General features: G+C 37.6%; 2 protein-coding genes across 6 annotated transcripts in view; one reads left to right on the plus strand and one right to left on the minus strand.

Moving 5' to 3' along the window:
• Nucleotides 1–1305: 1305 nt before the first annotated feature.
• CCDC127 (coiled-coil domain containing 127) lies at nt 1306–14564 on the minus strand. 2 transcript variants are annotated; one of them, XM_044665136.1, is made up of 3 exons: nt 14399–14564; nt 6650–6780; nt 1306–2208 (listed from the first exon to the last, which is right to left on the minus strand). In XM_044665136.1, exons 2-3 carry the CDS (start codon nt 6768–6770, stop codon nt 1547–1549), a joined length of 783 nt encoding a protein of 260 aa, XP_044521071.1. In that variant the 5' UTR covers nt 6771–6780; nt 14399–14564; the 3' UTR covers nt 1306–1546. The 2 variants fall into 2 exon arrangements, with proteins under 2 accessions (XP_044521071.1, XP_044521062.1); XM_044665127.1 differs by having other exon boundaries at nt 14360–14564.
• Nucleotides 14565–14632: 68 nt separating this feature from the next.
• Nucleotides 14633–26871, plus strand: part of SDHA (succinate dehydrogenase complex flavoprotein subunit A) — a 38859-nt gene continuing 26620 nt past the window's right edge. Inside the window, exons 1-5 of one of the 4 annotated variants that reach the window (XM_044665116.1) lie at nt 14633–14778; nt 21891–21980; nt 23155–23316; nt 23710–23853; nt 24480–24644. In XM_044665116.1, coding sequence (XP_044521051.1) covers nt 14719–14778; nt 21891–21980; nt 23155–23316; nt 23710–23853; nt 24480–24644 — 621 coding nt within the window. In that variant the 5' untranslated portion in view covers nt 14633–14718. Of the gene's footprint in view, nt 14782–21890; nt 21981–23154; nt 23317–23709; nt 23854–24479; nt 24645–26871 lie in introns of all 4 variants that reach the window. The other 3 variants (XM_044665090.1, XM_044665099.1, XM_044665108.1) reach the window with 3 other exon arrangements.

Raw genomic sequence — 26871 nt, forward strand, 5'->3', positions numbered from 1 at the left:
TAAAACTTTCGATATCAGCTTGGGTAAACCCTTTGTGGTGCTTGACATTGATAAGTTGATTTTCTTGGGTGAGTACTAGAACCTCATGTAGGGGAAGAAACCCCCCACATCATCATTTAATTCTGTAATCTCCTGTTCTAGTTTAGTGCCCTTCTGCATACATTCAATAATCAGTCTATATCTCATTACAACAGTTTCCAATCTATTTTCATATCCCTTTCTTTGTCCCTTAGTTGTTCTGTCTTCAGTGTCGTAATTATATTTAGGATGTAATAAACACATATCCTAATCATAGACCCTACTAATATGCCACAACCACCTAGTGGGATCCATTGTAAAATTTCTAGTAGGCTAAGGCACAGTAAATCTAATACTGACTGTGGGAATGGTATTTCCTTTATATACCCTGGTATCTTCCTGGTAAAAATTTGGGCTATATTCCTCATATTCATGTTGCTGATACTGAACCACATATTAAGCTGTAATCTCTGTCCCTAAATGCAGGCCCTTTTACTCTGACCAGGCTTCTTGTCTGCTGGCAGATTGCTCAGCAGCTCCCCCTGTGGTGAAAGCTCTCTGTAAATCAGAGTCTAAATTCTTGTCTGTATTTTTATGTTTTGTCCTTTTGACTCACCACTTGTTATGGGGAATATGAACCCTGGTATTGTTATATCAATAGTTATCAGGTTTAAAGATATTCAGTTGATAACAGTTGGAATATGGCTGGACTTGGAAGTTGAGAATTTGGTTGGACCAGTAGTTGAAGAAATTTGCTGGAGATAAACTTTCTAAAAAAAACTATTTGAATTAACTTCTAAAGTAGCAAGGATAGGAAAAGGGAAAAAACAGATTTGAATAGGAGATATTCCCTAATCTAACCGAACCCAAAAACCCCAATTAAAACTCCACAAGGAGAGTCTTCTGCCTGAAACCAGGCCTATACTGAACTCCTTAGTCTATCTAAAATATGTAATAACTATCTTACTAATCTATGTAATTATCTTCTTAAATATAATTTAGAAATCCAGAAAGATCTTATCTGATAGCTGTTACAAAGACTCAATCTTCTGCTCCAAGTTGCTCTTTGGTGTCCTCTGGTGGAAATTCCAGAGAACTACACAGCTACTCTTATGTTCAGCTCAGGAGTTTTATAGAGATTTTCCAAACTAAATATCATTAATCTCTTCCCAAAGGCTCAGGGCCAGCTCCTTGGACACCTTTCCTCAACAAGAAAAATCCAAGGAGTCAACCATTAACCAATTATCCTTCCCAAGACCCTCTGGGAAATTTCTTTTCCCATTATCCTCTTGAAGATTCTTCCATCTGAATTAAAGGAGCTCAGCTCTTTCAAAAATTGTCCTTCTAATCAACCACCTATTTCTACTTACCAAGAATCCCTAATTAATCCGAGTAACTAATTATTTCTTATAAACAGCAGCAGTGAAAAAAAGAAAAGATTTTGGGAAAACCAGAACCCCAGAATGCCTGTCTGGCATTATTCCACTCATGGTCAATAAGAGAAGTTTTTCTATTTTCCATGCTTTTCTTACTTTTCTAATATGGATTTCTCCACTTTCTGAAATTTTTTCAATTCAACAATTAATTCCCAGTATTTGAGATAGAGCCACATGAGTCTTCCATTTTGGCGTTTGTTGGAATTCCACATATCTCCACAATATGTGTCATGCTTAAATATATCTGTTAAACCAGATACCATCCCTAGGTCAGAAGCAACTGGATCGATGGATGCTTGAACTAACAACCTTTTCTCAATCTCCAGGCGCCGGGTTCGAGGAAGAACCAGACTACAGTAGATATTCTGTCGTTCTATAAGTGCTTCTTCAAATTCTCTCAGCAAATGGGTAGCCTTTTTTTGCCAATTTTCTTCTTTGTCTAAGTAGTATTGATATACACTTTTCAAGGGTTGTAGCTGCTGCTTTTCTTGCATTACCTGTGCCCTTTCTTGTTCCAGAAGTTTTCTTTCTTCTACTAATTTTCGACCCTGAGAGATGAGAGCTTCACGATAGCTAGTTGTTCTATTATGTTCCTTTTCAAGCTCCAAAGACAAATGAGCCACTGCACGACGGTTTTCTGAGATAATATCATGGTATTTAGCTTCAAGATCCTGCTGGAAAGCAATTGTTTTCTGGTAATATGCTTGTCTTTCTTTTTCTATTTCTTTCTGAGACTCTCTAGACCAAATCCAACCTAAGAGTTGAAAAAGAGGAAAAAATGACCAAAAAATAATGAAAAGTTAATGCTGAAGCTTTGAATTTTGTTTTTAAAGAAAATAACATTCATCAAAAAAAGTAACAGGATGATATTTCAACAGAAAGCTGAAGAAAGAGATTTGCATTGAATTGTAACATACAGAATACGCATTTTACATGCAATGTAAACTGGGCTCTCTGCCTGCCATTGTAGGGCATAATCCTAAAACAGATGAACAAATTTCCTATTAGTCTACATAAGAAGTTATTTATTTTATATTGGGGAAAGAAATACAAAAGAAATTTAGCCTTTTGCCACTATTTATTTTTGCTCCAGATTCTACTACTGCTTAGTTACACTGGCTCCTAATTAAAAGAGATGAAATTTTGAAAAACAATATGGTGAGATTATTATTCATTTCTGTTCATGGTTAGCAGGTTGCTGCTTATATTCATCCTATCCCAACCCAGCTGTGGCCACTGAGGCCAAATCAAAGTTCTGGATGCTTGTCTATACTCTGAGAGGGGAGTATCTCATAGGAACAGATGATAATCTAGATCTAGAGCTAAAAGAGACTTCAGAGACCATCCAGTCCAACCATCTCATTTTACAGATGAAAACACTGAGGCCCAAAGTGTTAAATGACTTGCCTAACATCACCCAGATAGTTAATCATCAGAGGCAGGATTTGGACCTAAGCCCTGTGACTCCAGAGCCACAAATTCTAGCACAGAACATTTAAGTGCCTACTCTGTGCAAGACACAAATTTCCTTTCATTTCTCCCTTTTACAAATAGTAGGACAAGAGGGAATAATTTTACAAATTGTTGGCTTTACTGTTATTCCTGTAGAAACAGAAATTATCATAATAAGAATAACAGCAAAAAACAGTGGTTTAAAATGAAAGAACCCAAGTTCAAATATTGACTGCTACTTATTAATTACCTTTACTGTCCAAAAGGTTTGGGATATGCCACTTCACCTCCCTAGACCTCATTTTCCTCAACCGTAAAATGAATGAGTTGGACTAAATGATATCTAATGTCCTCCTAGCTTTACATTCCTCACAGAAATAAAAATGTGAACCATGATGCCTTAGGACTTCACTAATCACTCTTATTTCATGATTCTAGGTTTTTCCTATACTGGGGAGGGGTGGATCTAAGATCTTGAGGATACAAAAATGAATAACATGGAAATTACAACAACAAAAAATAGATCTTGATGAATCTTACCTATTAAATAAACATGAAGTTCATTTTTCCTCTGACCAAACAGTAAGCTCTCTCCCTATCCTACACAAAATGATGGGAGATCCAAAAGACAATATGGTTTACATGTTCAGAAGTCAGTTTTTGTAGAAAGGTAGGTCAGCCACAGGATACAGATGTGGCACTCACTATCCTTTGTAATTATTTATTTGTCCAGAACATCTCAATCTGAGTGTCCAAACAGGGTCCTTAAACTAAATATGCCCAAATCAGAACTTGTTCTCATTCTACAAAAACAATTCTTTTGACTTCCCTATTTCTGAAAGTGTTACTACCATTTACCTTATCTACTATGTTGGAAAAATTACCACTGTAACCCTCTTACTACAGATGCTTATTACCACTCACCAGGAATATGACAATAGATTCCACTTTGTCTCTTCTCAAACCACTGCCATAATAATTTTCTTTAGACATAGTTCTGGTCATGTTGCTATTCTGCTCAAAAATCTTCAGTGATTCTATAATACTCACCAAGTAAAGATTAAACTCCTTTGTAAAATAGTGCTCTTCAAAAATTTTCCAGTCTTAATTTCCTAGTAGGCTCTTTGCTTTAGTCAACCTGGATTACTCTCTGATCCCCCCAAAAGCACTTCACATTCCCACATTTGCTCACAGAGTTCCCTATGTCTTGAATATCCTCCTTTCCCCTCTTCATTTATGGAATCTTTACATTCTTTAAAACCAAATAAAATGCCTTTTCCACCATAAAGTCCTCCTTGATCTCTCCTGTCAGTAACAATTTTCCTCTTCCCACAGCACTTTGTTATGTAACCTTGTGTATTATGGTCACCTATATTTGTATCTTATACCCCTGTTACATTATAAACTCCTAAAGGGCAAAGACATACCTTGGATAACATTTCTCTATTTTCCATTGCCTAAATTGGTACTCTACACAAAGCAGTTATTGAATTAATGAGTGAATGAATAAACCAATTCAACAAGCATGCATGCCCCAAGGAAGAAAGTGTCAGGGTAGATGAAGTTTTGTGATTAGTAAATCTTTGAAAATTAGAAGCCCATGTACAATTTTGTATCTTTTTCTCTGCCCCATTGATTTCACATCATCTATTTAAAAGCCTTGCCTGCTTTATAGTATTAGAATGACATTGTTTTATACAAACTAAGTGCTTAATGTTTACTGAATTGAACTGCTAAATGAATAACTACAAGGCAGTATGTGACAAATGTCCCAAGAATGGGACAAAGTATTCTTCTTATGAATTTCAGGAAGAATTTTAGCTAACTTGTTCTAATCTTTTTCCCAAATGAGGAAACCATCTTTTAAATTCCTCCAAACTGCAATAGAGTAGCTCTCAATTCTTGCTTCTCCCTCTACCAAATGATGTCATGTTTACAGTTGTCCCCTTCTGGCACTATGTAGTAACAACCACTTGATTCCTCATGACCTCCTAAGACAGTGATGGGCAACCTTTTGAGCTTAGTGTGTCAAAATTCGCCAAAAAATCGAACGTAACTCGGGTGTTGTGTCACTTCGAGAAAGAAACCATAATTTTGCGATATTTATAGTTTAAATAACAAAAATGTATAATTGTAATCAATAAACCAAAAACTAATTATTTAACTACCTGCTTAGTGACTTCTTTGTTCATCTGTCAGTGGGCTTCTTTTGTTGGCCTTGATATTATTTAACTTGTGTGGAGTACCGTGAACCTCTGACACAGAGTGTCTACACTATACTACAGCAAATGTTTCATCCTTGGCATGCTGCCCCATACTTCACTGTATGCAGCTGCATGTGGCCGCGTGTCATCAAAAATGGCTACATGTGTCATAGGTTCACCATCAGGGCCCCAAGAATTATTGCTCAGGCAGTTCCAGTGTCTCTACTACAGCCTATCTTCTCTGAGTCTTTGCAAAGGCTAGCCCTATTCCTGGGAATATATTCCTTCTTTACCTTTCTCTCACAGAACCCTTCAAAGAACAATCCAAGTGCTGTATCCTTAATAGGTCTATTCTGTGAAAAATTAACACTAGCCTGTACCCTTTTTCTTGGTACCCTAAGATTGACTTTAAAGTTTAAAAGGAGAAAGTTTCATACTGATTTTGAAAATAGCCCATTCTCTAATCAAATTAAGTTGGAATTCAGCCCTACTTTGACTGAATTAAGAACAAAGCCTGGTGCTTATTTGTCTATTGGCGCCCTGGTTCCAGGAAGCTGCTTGGCTCCTGGTGTTCAGAAGATCCACCTCTGATCTGGACTGAGGTCGAAGTCCATTAATCAGAGGGACTCAGAAAAGTGACATTACCAATAGCATAAAGGAGACCTAGGGAAAGCTGTGTGCTGGCTAGGGGAAGAGGCTTGTGAAGGGAAAAATGGGCCACATGTGATTGGTGCCTTTTCTTTCTCTGACCTGCTTTTTATTTTTATATGTTATATGATTCTTGTTGCCTTTCTCCCCTCTTCCCTCCTGGCATTGACAAGCAATTTCACTGGATTATCACTCAAATTCTATTTCCATATTATTCATTTTTGTAGTAGAATCTTTTAAAACCAAAACTCAAATCATGTACCCATATAAACAAGGAATAAATCATATGTCTTCTTCTGGATTTCTACTTCTACAGTTCCTTCTCTAGATATGGATAGCGTTCCTTCTCATACGTCCCTCATAGTTGTCCTGGATCATTTTATTGCTTTTAGTAGCAAAGTAAATTACATTTGATCATCCCATGTTTCAGTTATTGTGTACAATGTTCTCCTGGTTCTGCTTTTTGAAAATTATTTAATTAATATGTATAAATTAAGATACAGTCTCCAGAGAATTTTAATCTTAATTACGATTTCTCTAGTTGCTAGTACCTTCCCCTTAGGAACTGTCCTATGTATATGTTTTATGTTTCTGTGTGTTTTTCCTTCCAATAGAACATAAGATCCTTTGTTTTGTTTTTGTCTCTATTCCTCAGTTGGAAATAGGGTAATTAGGAAATAATCACAAAGCAGCTAGCCTTTAATTAGGTTGGCAAAGATTAGATTTTCCAAATATTAAATCTTAAGTATTCAAGGTCCAGGTATTTGTCTTCCCCATTTTTGTATTTTTTTTGACCAATGAGTAGCTCAAAAACAAAATTAAATTCTCTCTGAAGCAGTGCACCAAACTTTTAGCCCAGAAAGTCCTAAAACTATGAAACATATAACTTACGAAAAGCTGCCAATCCCAGCATGGGAACCAGAAGAGCATAATTCCATCTGCTTCCATCACCACCCTCTGCCCTGGAATTAGGCCGGATATTCCAATGGGGAGGGTCATTTAAGTTATTCATGGAGATACACCTTAAAAAAGATAACATTACTTGTTATAAGAGGGAAACACAGCATTTCAGAGATAGACAGAACTTCATTGATAAATCTAATTCAATCTCTATATGAACAAAAAAACCTGTCTATATCAGTTATAAGTGATCATTCAGACTTTTGCTTGAATATTTCTAAAAATAAGAACCCCTTTTCCTCTTGAAGGATCTGTTCTACTTCTGAATAAATTGGTCGAGAATTTTTTCCTTTCACCAAATTTAAATTAATTCGTACAATTCCTATCCAATGTTTCCCTTTCTTCCATATGATGGCCCTTAAAATACTTGAAGACAGTAATTATGGCCCTCCATGTTTTCTTTTCTCTGGGCTAAACATTCCTAATTTCTCCTTTGAAAACCAGTCAGAATGTTCTCACACTAGAGGAGAAAAGAAAAGAGGCAATGCATTGCCCTATCCGATTGATGCCAAGTAAGCTAGGAAGCTAGATGTCTTATAGAGCAGAGGAAAACCTTTTTCTTGGAGAAGAGACCGGCTCTCTTCTTAAGAGACCCCAGCAGATCTGATCTGTCCCCTTGGGCTAATAATTTCTTATTTGACCCCTAATGAGGAGTTTGAACTAGATTGGTTTTGACCAGAATGGGTACCTGGAAGCTTCTCTTGAAGTTCTTAATGTAAAGGGTAAAATTATGGTTGGACTGAATATATGAGTATGGTTGCTGAAATTAATTACTCAAGTCAGGATGACCTTTTTGGTAGTTTATTTAAAAATAGAGTGAAAGTAAGGAAAATGAGAGAGAGAGAGAGAGAGAGAGAGAGAGAGAGAGAGAGAGTGAGTGTGAGTGTTAATCCAGCCTGGTCTAAACCAGGCTGGTTCCCAAAATTTTTGTTTCCCAAACCCCCTTAATTCTAGGACCTTTTCTCTATTGAATAGTTTCAGTTTATCCTATATATAGCTTGTTAGTACTGAGTTGTTTACATATATTCTCCCTCATTAATTTGAGCTCTTTGAGAGCAAAAAATATTTTTTGCCTTTCTTTTTATTCTGTGTTTAATTAGCACAGTGCCTGGCATATAGGAGGTGCTAATTAAATATTTACTGACTGACTATATAAAAGAAATACTAAGTGAAGAGGGTGGAGCAGAAAGAATTGGGGGAATCGAGAAAGGCCTTCTTGAAGGAGTGGACACTTGAGCAGTGTCTGAAAGGCGAATGGAGGTTCTTTAGTAGAAATGAAGAAGGAATGTATTCTAGGTAGGAGGGAAAGAGTGCAAAGATACACACAGGGAGACTGAAGATATATTGCCATGTGAGGAAAATATAAGGCTAGTCTTGATGGGACAAAGGGTGCCTGAGAGGCAAAAAAAAAAATTGTTGTTTTTCAATTATGTCCAACCTTTTGTAACCCTATTTGTGGTTTTCTTGGCAAAGATATTACTTTACATTACATTTCTTTCTCCAGCTCATTCTACAGATGAGAAAACTGAGGCAAACAGGGTTATGTGACTTACCTAGGATTACACAGTCTCAGGCTAGATTTGGAACTGTGGAAGATGAGTCTTCCTGACTCTAGCTCCCACATTTTATCCACTGTGCCACCTAACTTCCCAGGAGCTATTCTAGCCCTGGGCAACTGATGGCCCAATTCACAGATGAAAAAATATACTAGGATATAAAGTACTGAACAAAAGGCCCCTGATGTTGTGTCTAATTCTTCATAACCCTATTTGGAGTTTTCTTGGAAAAGATAATGGGGTAGTTTGCCATATCCTTCTAGTATATACTGAGAATTAACTTGTTCAATGTAGCTATAATATGCTTTATGATCTCAAGACTTTATGGCTCAGGAAAGTTAAATTAAATCAGAAATTCAGGCCATGAACAAACTTTGGCAACTCTGTTTTTCATGTTAGCTCACTCCACTTGTGCAAAAGTTTCTCAGAGTCTAGCCAAGATCATAAAGTACAGTCTCTTATCTCTTGAGTACAAATTCAAAGGCAGGAAAGCATAGGATGAGTCAAGACTCTCTCCTCCTCCCTTTCAACTAAAGGCAATGTTCTAAGATCTCTAAGCATTGATAGATCTGGGAATCCAGGTTAAAAATTAACACCTTGCTTCCCCACTAATAACAGATCCCTAGAATTCAAAGGAATATACTTATCATACACCAAATATGTGACTTTTTCTGTATAAATGGAAAAAGTTGAGAAGTCATCTGAAGCTAGTTGCCTTGCATATGTCCCGCAAAGGATTTAGGACTAGCAGCATATCCCATAGTCTCGCATCAGCTATAAAGAATATCCATCCATAATTCTTATTTAGGTATATAAGTCTTCTAGGTAGGGTTCTTCCTTTTCCTCTTCTTAGTATGTATACTACATAATCCCTCATTTGAAGGGTATTTGCCAACAAATACAAGAATGAAAATGAATAGGAGAATTTGATTGATTCCCCTTTTCAATTGTAAGGAAACCCTTGCAAAATCAAAGAAATAGCACATTTTGAATTAATGGCACCTTTTTAACTGAGCTAATTTAGGTAGTGTGGTATGGGTGGAGAGGAGATGAATGAGACAGACTGAGGATAAAGAATCAATAAATTCTGGTAACTAACCGAACGTGGTATAATGGGGAAAAGGGGTTTGGGGTTGAATATATTAAAAGATTGGTTGCCAGGGGATTGAGCAATTATCAGTCCCCAAATTAAAGAATAACATCAAGTCAACATGACTTTTATGGAAGTTTATTTACAAAATATAGGAGGGAGTAGAAGTAGAGAGATGAGAAGAGGGTAGAGTAAGAGATTATAATCAAGTCTGGGCTTTACTCTGGCAAGGCTCCAGAGGCCCAGTCAGAGCCTAAAAGTCAATTAACAAGGGGTTTAGCCACAAGGGCTTCTCCCAATCAAGAGAACCTCCAGGAGGCTAATACCTCCTGGGAGGTTAAAGGAGTCAGCCTTCTTCCCTTACTACATATAGTTCTAAGAGAGAGATTAAGAGCAGTCTCACCAAGGTCTCCAAGCCCCCAGTCTAGAGCTCCTCCACATTCAGTTCAGGAACCAGAAGCCCTTCTCCAGCAGAAGATCTCTGATTCAATCAACTCTCTTTTTAAAGGGTTCACTTATGCATCACTTCCTGAGCCTCCTCTCTAGTTTGCATGTCCAATCACAACAGATGCTTCTCTTAGGACTGCCTAGGGGGCAGTCAGTCTTCAGATTCATCACCCACTATAGCACACGTGGTTATGGACCTTCCAAAATTGGAAGTGTTCTCACCTTTGGTAATTAAATCTGAAGATGGGCGGTGTAGACTTAATCTAATTATCACAACAGAGGACGAGAGGGGAGGAGGGGCAAACAAAAGTGAAGAATAACTCCAAGATTGCAAAACTGGATGACAAAAAGAATGGTGGTATCCTTGACAGAAAATGGAAGTTGGGAGAAAGGGTATATTTAGAGGAAAAGAGAATTGTTTTGGACATTTTGAAGTTGAGACACCTATGGCTATTGAAGTAAAAATGTCCACCAGACATGTATAATGAGAGCTCAGGAGACTAATAGAGTTGGAAACATAGAATTGAGTCATCTTGTTATAAGTAAGAGAGGGTTATAGCATGTGAGGATGGCCTGCAGGGAACAAATGCAAAGGATGGAGGCATAAGATCAACAGGGAAAGATTCTGGAATTTTGAAGAAAAGGTTAGACTGGAACTGAGGAGGTTAATGGGCTCTCTCTGGAGGTATCTTGATAGGGTGACTGCTTTTTCTTAGTGGCTGATCCTATCCTTATTCCTGTCCTGCCTGCTGTCTTGTGTGCTGTATTTCATCAGAGAAGAACCTGGTGATCCTGAACCAACTGTCTGCAGTGATTGTGAGACCAGGTTTGGGTCCTTTTGGATCCAGGACCTTCCCTGGGCCCTGCTAAGTTTAAAGACCATTACCTTAATGCCAACAAAAGGGGATTTAGTGTAGTTTAGCAAGAGCAGGGACTGGGGATTTCCTAGTAAGCAAGGAGAGGATTAATGTAAACAACAACTCTGAGAAGACACTCCTTGAGGGGACATTAGATCCTTTGGGGTTTTGGTTAGAAAAATTAGTTTAAGGTGTCAACGTGGAATCTAGGAGCCCCAAACTTGAGTTTAATTATTCTCAGACTCTTTGTAGGTGTGTGGCGCACAGTTCTGTGTAGAGGCCTAACTCAGCCCTGTACTCCTTTCCTTTATTAAAGAGTGGCTTTTCTGACTATTTAATAGGTCTGTGTTTTTTCCCAGTCAACAAAGGTTATCCCATTCCCTTTTAACCTTTCCTCTTTAATTAAACAACTATTCCAGTTTACAGAGTGATCTGTGTGTGATCTTGGACCAGGCGTAGCTCTGGTCAGAGTTAATGTTGTCTTTTCAACCCATACTTATTGGCCTGATTCAATCCTACTTATCCCATCCCCAAACCCACCTTCCTTTTACAAATCAATATAGATGGTATTTTAATCCATAGAGTTGTGAGATAAACCAAGAGTACAGAGACAGAGGAGGAGATGACCTAAGGCAGAATCCTGGGTTATTCTCAGGCTTTGGAGGATGGTAGGGAAGAAAGAACTATGGATAATGAACCTACTAAGAACAGATATGAGTAGAGAACCAGGATTGAGCAGTTATCATGAAAACCCAGGGAGCAGTCCAAAACAGAATTTATAATCTCTTTTCCTGCCAAATCCTTCCTTTTTTTAGAAATTCTCTTTTGCAGTGAAGGGTAATTCTCTCAGGCACTTAAAGCCTACAACCTTTCCTGTGTACTACTGAAATAATTTTTCAGTTGGTCTTTTGGTCTCAAGTCTCTCTCCTTTCCAATCCATCCTGTATTTAGTTGCTAAGGCAATGCTCAATGTTCTCAAAGTTTAAGTCCAACTTGTGATTTCTACTTACTTCCAAGTGCAAATATAGTCTTCTCTGGCATTTAAAGCTCTTTCCAATCTTTTATCACTTTTGATCCAACTGCACTGGCTGCATGGTGTTCTGCACACACTGCACTTCATTTCCTGTTTCTGTGCCTTTTCACTGGTTGTTTCCTGGGGCTGCAATATTTTTCCTCTTCATTCCCACCTCTTAGTGTCCCTGGATTTCTTCAAGACTCAGCTCAAATCTCATTCACGCCACCATAATGTCCCACAGACACCTTGAGCTCAAAATTTCTAAAAGAGGACTTATTCTCTTCTCCCTAAAATCCTCTTACTAACTTACCTATTTCTCTTGAGGGCAATATCCTGCTATCAGTAAGATTTGCAAACTTGGAAATATTGTTAACTCTTCAATCCTATTCACATCCAAAATCTAACCAGTTGCTAAATCTTTTTTTTTTTTTTAAACCCTTACCTTCCCTCTTAGAATCAATACTGGGTATTGGTTCTAAGGCAGAAGAGTGGTAAGGGCTAGGCAATGGGGGTTAAGTGACTTGCCCATGTTCACACAGCTAGGAAGTGTCTGAGGCCAGATTTGAACCCAGGACCTTCCATTCTGGGCCTGACTCTCAATCTACTGAGCCACCCAGATGCTCCCGGCTAAATCTTTTTGATTCTATATAAACAATTTTATATCCAACCCCTTATCTCTACTCTGTGTAAATGGAATTAGCTCAAGCCCATTCATAGTTAAAACTCTAGCCACCAGAGATAATCCCCACCTCCCTTAGTGGGGAGGGGAGATGAGTTACCCACACATGACAATAAGTAACAAATCAAGAACAAGGGACTGCCCAAGGCAGCCATTTGTCCACTAGAATTAGAGGTGGACCCCCAGGAAGTGATAAAGATGCTATCTCTTTAAGTATGATGGTAACTTCCTGTTGAGGCAGTTAGGGCTTTGAACTTGGTGCCTAAGGATCCTGGCTGAGACCTCAGGCAGCTTCCCTCTGAATTGTCACGTGGTTAAGTTAGGCTAACTTCCTTTGGCCTACCTTGGGGTTTCCAGAATCTCTGCCTCAAACAGGCTTCTTAGCCTCTAATTGCTAAGACCTTGTGACCAGTAGCCTAGTTTAATTAGCCATTTAACCCTCTCTTTGTTCGGCCCCTGCCTGTCCGGGCCAGCCTCTCTATTTCCCTACCTTCTACCTTCCCAAATTTGTAAATAAACTACCATAAAACCAATCCTGACTTGGGTCTGTTTCAATTATGGAATCAATCTAGATCTGATTGATTCCTGGCGACCACAACTTAATATATATCTATATAATATCTAATTTTTCCCTATTACAACTCCTATAGCCCTCATTACCTTTTTTCTATACTAATGAAAAGTCTTTTAGCCTGACTTGATTCTAATTCATCATCACACATCAAGGCCAGGGCTTAGTTCTTGCCTTTCTTTGTATTTTCAACAGTCAGCCCAGTGTATGACAGTGCTTGATAAATTCTTGTTGAATGACTGTCATCTTCTATAAAAAGCTATCTGCTAAAAAGAACTATTCTCCTAATGATAATATATGGCTACAGACCATGGCATAGGGTGATATAAGGTATAGTGGAAAAGCAATAGATTTGGCATTAGAAGCCCCAGGTTCATCCTGACTCTACTACTTCTGTGCCAGTGGTCCCTAATCTTCCATTACTCCCACACATGCTAAAGTCTCAACAAACTAGACCTCTCTCCAATACTCTTCCCCAAGCATTAGCTGGGTGTCTTTATTTAGAGCCCTTTTTGCCTAGAATGCTTTTCAGCATCTTTCCTTCAAAACCTAGACCACATGCTTTCTCTTCCATGACTTCATTAACACTACACAGTCAGAAGCAATCTATCACCCTCGTATACAATTTGTAACACTGATCTGGCAGTCATCTACTGCTTCATCCATTAATACTTTGAGCACTTGTAACCCTTGTGGAAGATGGTGCTCTGGGTGCAATTTTCTTGATAGCTTTAGGTTTAGCCCTCCAGGAAAAGAAACTTTCTAAATCTTATTACACTCCTGTAGGTAGGCTAAAAATATTACTTATACACTCCTCTCTGTGTCAGTTTCATGACTATAAGCATCAATTACTGCTCTGTAATTCAGTGATTCCCTCAGGGCTTACTGAGTTGTTCGGAAATGAACATATTAACTTTTCTTAGCCAGAAAACTGGCTCAAGTAGCACAGTTCACTTCCCAAAGGCACGGATGATCAGGTACCAAGGTGCCTCCTCCACCACCCCGATGCTTTTGCAGCAATGGGCTCAGGGCTAATTAGGCCCAAAGGAGGTACTTGGTGTACTGAAGTAGCTGTTGAGTTGAACTGACACTGGGAGGGCATATGGTGTGAGGCCATGTGAATGAGATGTAAAAATCCTCTCCCCCACCCCAAGATAAATTGGGTGCAATTAACCTATCTTCTTCCTCGTGGTTTTTATCAATGTAATACAGGGGCAGGGAGCCCCCAAATCCTGTCTTTTTAATCCCTCCAAAACCGCGCCAATGGCAGCCGCACGTGGACCAGTCACGCGACCCCGGAAGCCTCCCTCGGCTACCTGGCTCCCCGTGGGGCAAGGCCTGAGCCCGCCTGGCAGTTTTGGGGGGCAAGACAGAACACGCAGATGGAACGGGGAGAGCGGAGCCGCCGGGCTTCGGGGGAACTCACCAAGGCGGCGAGGATCCCGGACCGTGGCCCCTCACTCACCGCCGCCCCCGAGGCCGCCCACACCTCTGAGGAAGCTCGCGAGCAAAACCGTTCCTAGGAGGGTCAGCTGCGGCTGAGAAGAGGCACGCGAACGACTCCAGCGATGAAATACCGCGAGAGTTGCGGTCCCGTCAGTTTCTTATCTTCCGGAGCTCGACCTTCGTAGCGGGGCTAGGGTGGGCACCCCCTAGGAGCTCCTCCTCCTCCTTCTCCTCCTCCTCTTCCCTGGGGGCAGGGCCTCGGCGCGCAGACGCAAAGGCAGGCTGGCCGTGGTAGGGGGTAAGGCTAGCACTGTTTAATTCCTTTGGCAGCTTGCAGACATGTCGGGAGTTAGCGTAGCTGCGCGGCTGCTGGTCCGCCGGCGGCTGGCTCTGACTCGAGCGGTGAGTTCGCCGTGAGACCCCCGGGGGAAGAAAATGACTGACTGGTTCTAGCATGGCTGAAGGCGTACGGGCCCGCGCGACCTAGAGCCTCCAGGATGGAGGCGGTGGCGTCTCCAGGCCCTGCTGAGGGCCATCCCCCGGGGAAAGCCACGAGACCTGGCCGGCTAGATGGGGAGCGAGTATGGGGAGATCGGGGGGAGGGGAGAGAGGGGTCGGGGGTCGGACCTGCGGGAAAGGGGGCCCGGCTGCCCTAGATAGGGAAACCGGAGGCCGAAGTTCTGCTGAAGGTCACCATGGCTGAGGCGGGCGCCGCCCCCGGGAGAGATCAGGCCTGGCCCTGGGGCGGAGACTACCGGAGTCTGGGAGGGATGGCGAAGTCCTAGCCCCAGTATGCTGTGAACTCAGCCCGGGTGCTGACTCCCGTTCTGGACGCTGGGGATGCTAAGAGGGGGCTGAAGAGGGCAGGGACAACGGCTCTTGACAGCCCTCCGACTCGAATCCTCAAGGGTTAGTTAGATCAGCAACTTTCGACCAGGCTTGATGGCATCTTTGTGGATGGGTACACAGCCCCAGTAACCATCCCAGGCCCTTCCAGCCAGCATATGAGGAGCATCTTCAAGTTTGGATGCATACTTTACAAGTTATTGATGACCTTGGGTTTTCTATAGCTATTGGGGAAACTGCAGTGTCATTTTTGCCATTGGGAGATAAAAGTAAATCTTTCTGAGAATGCTTACCTTCGTTTAGTGATCTTAACAAGGAAACAGATATAAGCTATCTCTTTAGTATGATTTTAAGCTTTAAAAAGCTTAAAGTTGCACTAATACTTTTGGAATACCCCGTATTGTCAATAACTCTTGTTTTTTTAAGTATCATTTAAAACAGATAAAAGGTGTCCTAAAAATCTTACAGTTTTGAGCTCCAGTGGCCTAAAGTGGCACTAAGAGTTTTGGAGTACCCCGCACAGTTAATAAGTATTTATTAAATGTCAGCTATAACAAGAGGGCCGACAGTAGATATGCTGGACCTGGATTCAGGAAGGTTTATCTTTGTGAATTCAAATCTGGTCTAAGACACTTACTAGCTGTGTGATCCGTAGGCAAGGCACTTAACCTGTTTCCCCCAATTCCTCAGCTGTAAAATGAACTGAGAAAGAAATGACAAACTACCAATATCTTTGCCAAGAAGACTCTTAAGTGGGGTCATGAAGAGTCAGACAGGACTGAAAAGGACTGAAACAACATACCAAGATACAAGACATTCCACAAATCTTAGGACAAGTTTAAGCTGTAATAGCCTAAAGTTGTACTGAGACTTTTGGAATATCCTGTATAGTCAATAAGCTTTTTGTTGTTGTTGTTGTTGTTTTTTAATTAAAGTGTCTTTTGCGAGCCAGGATCTGTTCTTTTTTTTTTTTAAACATTTATTAATATTCATTTTTAACCTGTTTACATACTTTATGCCCCTACTTTCCCCTTCACCCCTCCTCCCCCCACCCATGGCCAACGCACATTTCCACTGGTTGTAACATGTGTCCTTGTTCAGGGCCTATTTTCATATTGTTGTTAGTTGCATTGGTGTGGTAGTTTCTAGTCCACATCCCCAATCATGTCGGCCTCAGCCCCTGCATTCAAGCAATTGTTTATCTTCTATGTTTCCTCTCCTGCAGATCTTCCTCTGAATGTGGGTAGTGTTCTTTACCATAAATCCCTCAGAGCTGTCTTGTGTCATTGCATTGCTGCTAGTACAGAAGTCCATTACATTCAGTTTTACCACAGTATATCAGTCTCTGAGTACAATGTTCTTCTGGCTCTGCTCCTTTCACTCTGCATCAGTTCCTGGAGGTCTTTCCAGTTCACCTGGAACTCCTCCAGTTATTATTCCTTTTAGCACAATAGTATTCCATCACCAGCATATACCACAGTTTGTTCAACCATTCCCCAATTGAAGGACATACCCTCCCTTTCCAGTTCTTTGCCACTACAAAAAGCGCAGCTATAAATATTTTCGCACAAGTCTGTTTATCTTTGATCTCTTTGGGGTACAAACCCAACAATGGTATGGCTGGATCAAAGGGCAGGCATTCTTTTATAGCCCTTTGAGCATAGTTCCAAATTGCCAGCCAGAATGGTTGGATCAGTTCACAGCTCCAACAGCAATGCATTAATGTCCCAATTTTGCCACATCCCCTCCAGCATTCATTACTCTCCCCTTCTTTCATTTTAGCCAATCTGCTAGGTGTGAGGTGATACCTCAGAGTTGTTTTGATTTGCATTTCTCTAATTATTAGAGATTTAGAACACTTTCTCATGTGCTTATTGATACTTTGGATTTCTTTACCTGAGAATTGCCTATTCATGTCTCTTGCCCATTTATCAATTGGGGAATGGCTTGATTTTTTATACAATTGCTTTAACTCCTTGTATATTTGAGTAATTAGACCCCTGTCAGAGTTTTTTTGTTATAAAAGATTTTTTCCCAATTTGTTGTTTCCCTTATGATTTTGACTACATTATTTTTGTTTGTACAAAAGCTTTTTAGCTTAATCAAAACCATTTAATTTACATTTTGCAGTTTTCTCTAACTCTTGCTTGGTTTTAAAATCTTTCCTTTCCCAGAGATCTGACTGGTATACTATTTTGTGTTCACTTAACTTATTTATAGTTTCCCTCTTTATATTCAGGTCATTCACCCATTCTGAATTTATCTTGGTGTAGGGTGTGAGATGTTGATCTAAACCTAATCTCTCCCATATTGTTTTCCAAATTTCCCAGCAGTTTTTGTCAAATTGTGGATTCATGTCCCAAAAGTTGGGCTCTTTGGGTTTATCATACACTGTCTTGCTGACGTCATTAACCCCAAGTCTATTCCACTGATCCTCCCTTCTATCTCTTAGCCAGTACCATATTGTTTTGATGACTGCTGCTTTATAGTATAGTTTAATATCTGGTACTGCTAGGCCCCCTTCCTTCACATTTTTTTTTTCATTATTTCCCTTGATATTCTTGATCTTTTGTTATTCCAAAGGAACTTTGTTATAGTTTTTCCTAATTCAGTAAAGAAGTTTTTTGGTAATTTGATAGGTTTGGCACTAAATAGGTAAATTAATTTGGGTAGAATTGTCATTTTTATTATGTTAGCTCATCCTACCCATGAACAATTAATGGTTTTCCAATTGTTGAGATCCAGTTTTATTTTTTGGGAAAGTGTTTTGTAGTTGTTTTCATATAATTGCTGTGTTTGTTTTGGTAGATAGATTCCCAAGTATTTCATATTGTCTGCCAGGATCTGTTCTAAGCACTGAGGTTACAAAGAAAAGCAAAACAACCTAAAACAAAATAGTCTTTACTCTAAAGGAACTCACAATCTAATGGGAGAATATATTACAGTGATATGTATGTACATATAAATGGAGGTATTTAAATTGTGAAAGATATCTCAAATTCAGTGCCATTCTGGTTGAAAAGCTGAACAGATAGAGATTAGAAATTAGTGCAATTAGGTGGTTTTGGAATTTATTGAATAGTCAAACCCCAAAAGTAGTTGTTAAATGGGTGATGATAACTTGGAAGGAGGTCTTCTCCTGCTGTTTAATATTTTTTCTTGTAATGACTTGGATGAAGGCATAGATACCATATTTACAGATGATGTTGGAAGGAGTAGATAATACTCTGGGAGGCAAGAGTCAGAATATAAAAAGAACTTTGCAAAATAGAACTCTGGGTCTTTATCTAGTAAGATGAAATTTAATAGGGATATTTGTCAGGTCTTTAACTTGGGTTCCAAAAAAAAAAAAGAGTCAACCATAAATCTACAAGATTGGGGAGTATGGCTAGCTAGTAATTCATTTGAAAACAATACAGGTGGTTTAGTGTACCACTATCTCCTTATAAGACATTAATATGTAATCTTATTAGGTTGCACGAAGAGTTATAATTCCAAGTATGGAGAAATGTGCTTCTAAAATATAGTTTCTGAGTGAAATGAGCAGAACCAGGAGAACATTGTACTCGGAGGCTGAAACATTGTGGGAAGATCATACGTAATCGACTTTGCAAACTGATAGCAATACAATGATCTAGGACAATTCTGAGGGACTTATGAGAAAGAAAGCTATCCATATCCAGAGAAAGAACTGTGGGAGTAGAAACACAGAAGGAAGTTAAAGAGATCTTGGTAGTTGGTGTGGCTTAGGGGGTAGTCTTTTAGAGCTATTGTAAGAATTTCAAGAAAGCTAATGGAGGGGGAGGGATGAGAGTAAATGTCCCTGAGAGTTAGAGAGCTAGTAGTTGTGAGGCAGTAAAAATTCTGGTAGGCAGCTTTTTAAATAATGAGATAAGGATTTTGACTTTTAGAGCAATATGAAGATACTTGAAAGAGTGAGTTAGAGAGATAGGAAAAACAAATTGTCATTATGTTAGAGTAAGGTCCATTTATATCATATTATGTCAGATTAATCTAATTGATTTTTTTTTTTTTGCACTGCAAACATTTAATTTGAACCTACATATATAATGTGAGGTTTGGCTTATATTTGAACTAAGAAGATTAGACTGGCATGTACTGCCTATGTGACCTTGGACAAATTAGCCTCAGGTTCCTCATCTCAGGAAGGTGGGGGTTGGCCTTGAAGATACCTTTCAGATCTAAGTCTATAATTCTATGAAAATGGTTTTTAAAATATACTTATGAATTACGTTTTGAATATCCAAAGGATGATTTCATCTTTTTTTTTTTTTAAATAACCCTTACCTTCCTTCTCAGAATCAATTCTGGGTATTGGTTCTAAGGCAGAAGAGTGACTAGGCAATGGGGGTTAAGTGACTTGCCCAGGGTCACATAGCTAGGAAGTGTCTGAGGTCAGATTTGAACCCAGGACTTCCCATTTCTGGGTCTGACTCTCAATCCACTGAGCCACCCAGCTGCCCCCTGGATGATTTCATCTTGATTGAAATTCCTCACTGCTATGCAAATTCACTATTAGCTAAAAAACTTAAAATTTAAAAATATGTACATATGTAAATAGTAAGAGTTATCATTTTAAAATAGCACTACAGATCTGTTTGGTATTATGGAGGGAAAGCTTGCTTGATTAAAAATTAAACTACTTGGGTTTTATTCCCACTTTGCTCCACAACTTATTAGCTCAGTATCCTTGGTAATATGATTTTTAGCATGTCAATTTTTTTTGTAAGAAAAATGAAAATGATAATCTTTAGACTACAGGATTGTGATGAAATAAGAAATAGCATATGTAAACAAACCAACCAATTGTATGCAGCTTATTTAAAAATTTAAGCTGGCATCATCCCCAAAAGAATTTTCTTTTTTTAATTAAATTTATTTTTTAACTTTTTTTACATCAATTCAAAATTTTAGTTATATACTTAATATCACCACCAACAACCAAAAAACATTAAACTAAGCAAGTGCATTAAAATTATATACAAAATCAGGAACTCCACATTGTTTAAAAATATGTAAACTATATATGTGTGCTGATATGAACATCCTCTACTTTTAAGTTCCCTTTGGATTTATTTTACTTGAATACTATTTTCTCTTGATTTTGTGGCTGTTATTTTTTTAAACATAATCATAGTGTGTATTATTTCTCTTTTCTTCACTTAGTATATTTCCCTTTTCTTTATATTTCCAATATATTCCAATATTTGGAATAGTGACAATAAAGGAACTCCCCTTTTTTAAAGAATGCCCCCTCATAAATACTAAGGTATATGTATAGCAGCACTTGTAGCAAACAAAGCAAAATCAATGAATATCATTTCAAGAATAGCTGAATAAATTGTGGTACATAGATATAATGGAATATTACTGTGAACAGTAATAAGGAACAATGAATATGGTGAATTCAAAGAAGCATGAGAAAGCTTATGTTAACTTTAAGTATGGCAGGTAGAACCAGGAAGTAGGTTGACAGTCCTTAGTGTTAGCTTCAACTTCTCCCTCTCACACTTCACATATCCAGTTAGTTACCAGAGCTTGTTTCTGCCTCTACAACAATATCCTTAGCATTTGTCCTCTTCTGGTCAGCCCCATAGCCACCACCCTAATTCAATCTCATCTCTTCACTGTGTCAACTCTCACCCTTCTCCATTCCATCTTTTATGCAGGACCTACCACAGAATAGGCACTTAATAAATGTTTATCGACTGACACAACCATGTTATTTCCCTTCTCAGTAAACTCTTAATAGTTTCCTTTATATTCTTTTTTTTAAAAACCCATAACTTCTGTGTATTGGCTCCTTGGTGGAAGAGTGGTAAGGGTGGGCAGGGGCAGTCAAGTGACTTGCCCAGGGTCACACAGCTGGGGCGTATCTGAGGCCATATTTGAACCTAGGACCTCCCGTCTCTAGGCCTGACTTTCAATCTACTGAGCTACCCAGCTGCCTCCTCCTTTATTTCTAATTCTAAAATTCTAATTCTAATTTCTAATTCTAAAATAAAATATTTTTATTTTCTCCTTTCTATTAAAATTTCTTATTTGCATATTTCATAATGCCTAGTAACATGTGAATATAATAAAGTAAATGTGCACATTGAGATGCTCACAAATTTTTTTACTGGTATGGATGTGGGATCAAAGAAAGCTAGAGAGCCCTAATTTGGTGAAGTACTTGCGAGGAGGCTCAGTACAGCTGGGTGGAAGGATTATAGAGTGAGAACTGAAAAGAGGCTTAGCATCATTTTATAGATGAGGAAATTGAGGTCCAGGGAAGTGAGTTAGCTTATATAACAATTCTAGCTAATACATCATTGAACTAATAATAACAGCCAGTAATAGAATTTCTAGGAAAGGTTGATTACAGTCAGAACTTTTCTCAGTGATGGCAAAAGAGTAGAAAGGTAGAATTTAGGTTTTCTTGAGTTTTTGTCTCTTTAAAGTGACCTCAAAGATCTAAGTCTCTTAAGCATTCAAGGTAATGATAAGGTAGCAGTACAACAAGAGAATGAGTGAGAACTAGGTAGAAAAGTGCTTAAAATAGGCAATGTGGGGTAATTTTTAGAATTTTTTTCTATGACTCATAACATTTATTAACAACATCTGTGCCTTCAGAACTCAATATTTTCACATTTGTGTTTTAGCAATGGCCGGCAACTTTCCAGTCCAATACACGAAGCTTTCACTTTACTGTCAGTGGAGAAAAAAGATCATCGGCTAAGGTTTCAAATTCTGTAAGTTCACTTGTATTTGTATTGATATTATGTAATATTGTTCTGGAATTAGTTTTTATCATAGTCTTGATTTTGTTGGCATATATATGAAATTTTGTGTGTGTGTGTGTGTGTGTGTGTGTGTGTACACACATATATATATATCATAAAAGTAACAGATGAAAGTAATTAACAAGTATAACTGCTTAGAGCTAGTTTTACTTTGAAGATTCAATTTGCCTGCTTAAATAATAATTTAAATAAATCAATACTTAATTGAAATTAGACAGATTGGATTTAATGTGTTCAAATGCCTCAGAGGATGAATATTAAATTATGGTAGTTATGTACAAATATTACTCATTTCTACATTGTGCGGATGCATAGCTTCAGGGGATTAAAAGTTACTTTTCAATTGTCAGGCAGAACTGATGCTGGGAGAGTTGACTATTAGTCATCTCTGGGGATTACAAAAAATATTAGAATATCACTTTAGGCGAATCATTTAATAAACTCTTAAGACAAACTGGCCTCTGTGCAGTTTTATTGCACCTCCCTTAAACAGGATTGGATTTTTTGATAGTGAGAATGAATCAGTTTAACAATAGTTTTGTTGATAGTTTCATTATGTGGAGAAGGAATGGTAACAAATAGTAGTGAAGTGCATGTTATTGGGTTTCTAGCAGATACTAGAGAAATTTCTTTAAGTAAATATTTTATGCCATTTCTCCACAAAATTAAAGTACCAAGGTTAAACTCTTCATATAAAAATTTTAGACAACTCTGATTGAAGACATATTTTAGTATTTTGACACCTCTGCTACTAGGTTGCCTAGTACCCTAGTGCAGATCTTTTCCCAATAATGGGAGGGAAAGGGTGATGGTTTCTTGTTTTTGAGATTGTTTTTCTTGTCCATAATAGTTAGCACATCCTCAGTAGCACTTTGTTATCCTGAAAGCGTTTGGGAAGTTTGCTGAATTTGGTGATTATTAATAATAGCTCAGATTTATGTAACAGCTTAAGGTTTATAAAGTGCTTTATTCACAGCAACCCTGTTGAAGTGGTCTATAAAATTTATACTTTTTTTAGTTTCTTAAAAGCTTTTAATTCATATAGTCACTGAAATATAATCATAATTAAAGTCTTAACAGCATAATGAATCTGATATTTAATAAAATAACTTTTTTTTCCTAGATTTCCACACAGTATCCTGTAGTAGACCATGAATTTGATGCATTGGTGGTGGGTGCTGGAGGGGCAGGTTTACGAGCTGCTTTTGGACTTTCTGAAGCTGGGTTTAATACAGCATGTATTACAAAGCTTTTCCCCACCAGGTCACATACTGTTGCAGCACAGGTGAGGAAAATTAAATACCTAAACTTTAAAAGGATGAGTTTGGAATTTAAAAACCATTTTCTCTAAGAAAAAACTGCAAGAGCAGGCCAGAACAGCATTGTAAACCAGTCAGGTGCTCGTGTTTATCATTACTTGCTGTTCATGGCACTTAATCCATGTCTTTTTTAGTTGATGTTCATCTAAGCTGTGGACCCACTGTACCATAAGGAATGATTTGCCATAAACTGACAAAAATAGTAAGATATGAATGGTACCAGGAAGAATGTCTATGAATATCTTTCTTTATGTCTTTAAAAATTAAGTTTTTGTTTGGGAAGATAAAAGGATACTACAGTAAAATTGAATTGGTGAATATAGTGAGCAACTTCTAAAGAAAATTTTCTTTGTTTTTAGGGAGGAATCAATGCTGCTTTGGGGAATATGGAGGAAGACAACTGGAGATGGCATTTCTATGACACTGTGAAAGGTTCTGATTGGTTGGGTGATCAGGATGCAATTCATTACATGACTGAGCAAGCACCTGCTTCAGTAATTGAGGTAAAACAAAAGCTCATTATTTTATGCTGTTAAGTTGTTATATAGCACTATATGCTATTTACTCCCAGTGATTTAAAACAAAAGAATATTTAGTAAGTATATGAAATTTAAAAAGATAATTAGTCTGGGAAGAAATAATGAGTTGATTCAACAGAGAAATATTTTCTCCATTATTAACTGTTCTATTTTGAATAGGAAAATTGTTTTCTTCCCCTGTTATCTTTCATTGAATTACATTAAAAAAAATTTTTTTTAAACCCTTACCTTCCATCTTGGAGTCAATACTGTGTATTAAAGGTAGGCAATGGGGGTCAAGTGACTTGCCCAGGGTCACACAGCTGGGAAGTATCTGAGGCCAGAGTTGAACCCAGGACCTCTTGTCTCTAGGCCTGGCTCTCAATTCACTGAGCTACCCAGCTGCCCCCTGAATTACATTTTAAAAATCAAATTTTAAGCTTTTCACTCTGGACACTTATTAAAATGTTAACATTGGAATAATTTATCTGTTCTTTTCCTAAATTTGTACTTACGTTGCTTAGATTCATTTTGGTTACAAATTATTTATGAATTTTTTTGAGTACTAAAGTTGAAGATAATGTTTTTGGAAATATTCTTTCATTTAACAGTTGGAAAATTATGGCATGCCATTTAGTAGAACAGAAGAAGGAAAGATTTATCAACGAGCATTTGGTGGACAGAGCCTTAAGTTTGGGAAAGGAGGACAGGCTCATCGATGCTGTTGTGTGGCAGACAGAACAGGCCATTCCTTGTTGCATACTCTGTATGGAAGGGTAAGAGAACCTTTGAATCGAGAGTCAGCTATCCCACAAATGAAGGAGTCCATAGACTTCACCAAAGGGATCCAGTGTCCATGATTAAAAAAAAAAAATAGGTTAAGAATCCTTATATTACTGCCTCAAAGGGGCCTGGGTGAAAATACAAGGGTGATTTGGTGTAAAACCACAAACTACTGTAAACAAATGAAAACATAGGTTATTAACCTTACAAAGTAGTGGTTCACAAACTTTTCTGATGATACATCTTTAAATATAAAATATTCTGAGCATGTAATTCTCAGTATATATTTATAAATGAAATACATGTACATAATAAAACAGAAGCAAAAATAGAAATTGAAAAGTATCAGGAAAGAAAAATGTTTATTGTTTAATACTGCAAAAATCTGTGATCTCACTACAGTACTATTATTGGTATGTGTATTGATATCTGTGTGATTAAATATGCTTTGTTATTTTTTAATGTCTTAATTTAATACTTTTGGATACTGTGATCCAATGTTTTGGATCTAAGTTCAATTTACTTTGGTACTTGGTTTTAATGATTATCAGCTGAAAAAATATACTTCAGAAAGATTACATTGACCTAAAACAGAAGTCATGCTTTGTTGGCTCTGCCTTTTAAGTCATGATATTAATTTTTCAGCCCCTTCTATCAGTTATGCAGTTGAAAATTTGTGAGTAACCTTCTTCCTTGTCAACCAGGGAAATTTGATGTCAGTAGTTCTTGTTATAAACTAATCAACAGTTCTAATTTATATTTTTAACAGTTGGGTTCAGAACCTACTAAAAATTCATTTGAAAGTTTTCTTTTTAGATTAGAAAATTCTGTTTTTTCTATCTATAATACCCTGTTTTTTTATAACAAAAATTTAGTTTTTAACTTGCTAATTGGGATCGCTTCTAATATGTCAAAGCACAGTACACACTGGGCAAAAATGATAATAATAATGGAAATACACCCATATTTCATATAATCTTGGTTGTTTTTTAATTTATTTGTCTGACTTTTTGTCATATTTGATTAGATAATCATAGTTCATATTATATTTGATAAGGAACTAATATGAGGAATACTCCTTCTAATCATTGGAATGCCTACTGCGTGCTACACTTCTTTTTTATATTAGAAGGATTTTATCTTCAATTTGTAATGTCTTTATAAGAATCTTTTTTAGCCAATTTCCCAATTTTTGAGGATTAGTTTAGTTAAAACTAGATAATATAATCCATTAATATCCTTAATTGTCCATACATATTTTAATATGTTGCAATGTGCTGAAAATGAACAAATGAGCAACAGTACTACTGTCAACGCCTATCTGCCCCATGGATATCCCACTCTTTCCTCAGAAATGTATGTTTATAGCAAGCAAGTAAGCAATAAATATTTATTAATCACCTGGTATATGTCGGGTACTGTGCTAATGTAACAAAAGTGACTAGGTAGAAAAACCTAGTGAGATAAATCCCTATATTAAAAATATTAGTATAGATTAATTTTTATTCTTTTTTTAAACAAACATAGATTTTCTAATATTTTTTTCCAGACCTCAGTTGATACCTGCAAGTACTTATATTCTCTCATTAACCCTTTATTTAATTCTTATACTTATTTTATATGTTTATATTTGTTTCTCTTAATAGAACTTTGAGATCAAAGATTCTTTTCTTTTTTTGTCTTCATATCCCCAGCAGCTATCACAGTGCTTGGTACACAGTACTAACATAATGTTTGTTGATTCATTGTCTAATATAACCTATTTTGAAGACCATAGTTAGAAAGTTCTTATAATGTGAAAAACTAGTGTTTTGGTGCTTCATGGTTGTGGGTTTTCTTACCAAAGTTTTTTCATTTTAACTAGTTACAATTAAGATTGAGAAAAGTATTTTAAGATTCTTCTACCTTTCAACACCTAAATTGATTTGTGTTGCAATATTCTTTTTGTTAAATCTAAAGTAAAGCTTTATATAGATTACAGAAAAACTGACTCAACTAGGTTGAATTTCATTTTCCTTTTAGTCCTTTTGAGGTCAGATAAATCCATAAATGGCTTGAAGTTTTCAGTTTTTATGAAGTGGCAACTACAAGTTTCATTCTGCCACACTTGAGTATTTCAGCTACATACTTTGAAAAATGTCTATAATATATTTTCTGATAATATCCTCTTACCAGTCAGGTAAAGGTACTATACCAACAATTGGTACCTTGACCAAAAGT

This window comes from Gracilinanus agilis, chromosome 1 (genome assembly GCF_016433145.1).
Source record: "Gracilinanus agilis isolate LMUSP501 chromosome 1, AgileGrace, whole genome shotgun sequence".
Taxonomy (NCBI): domain Eukaryota; kingdom Metazoa; phylum Chordata; class Mammalia; order Didelphimorphia; family Didelphidae; genus Gracilinanus; species Gracilinanus agilis.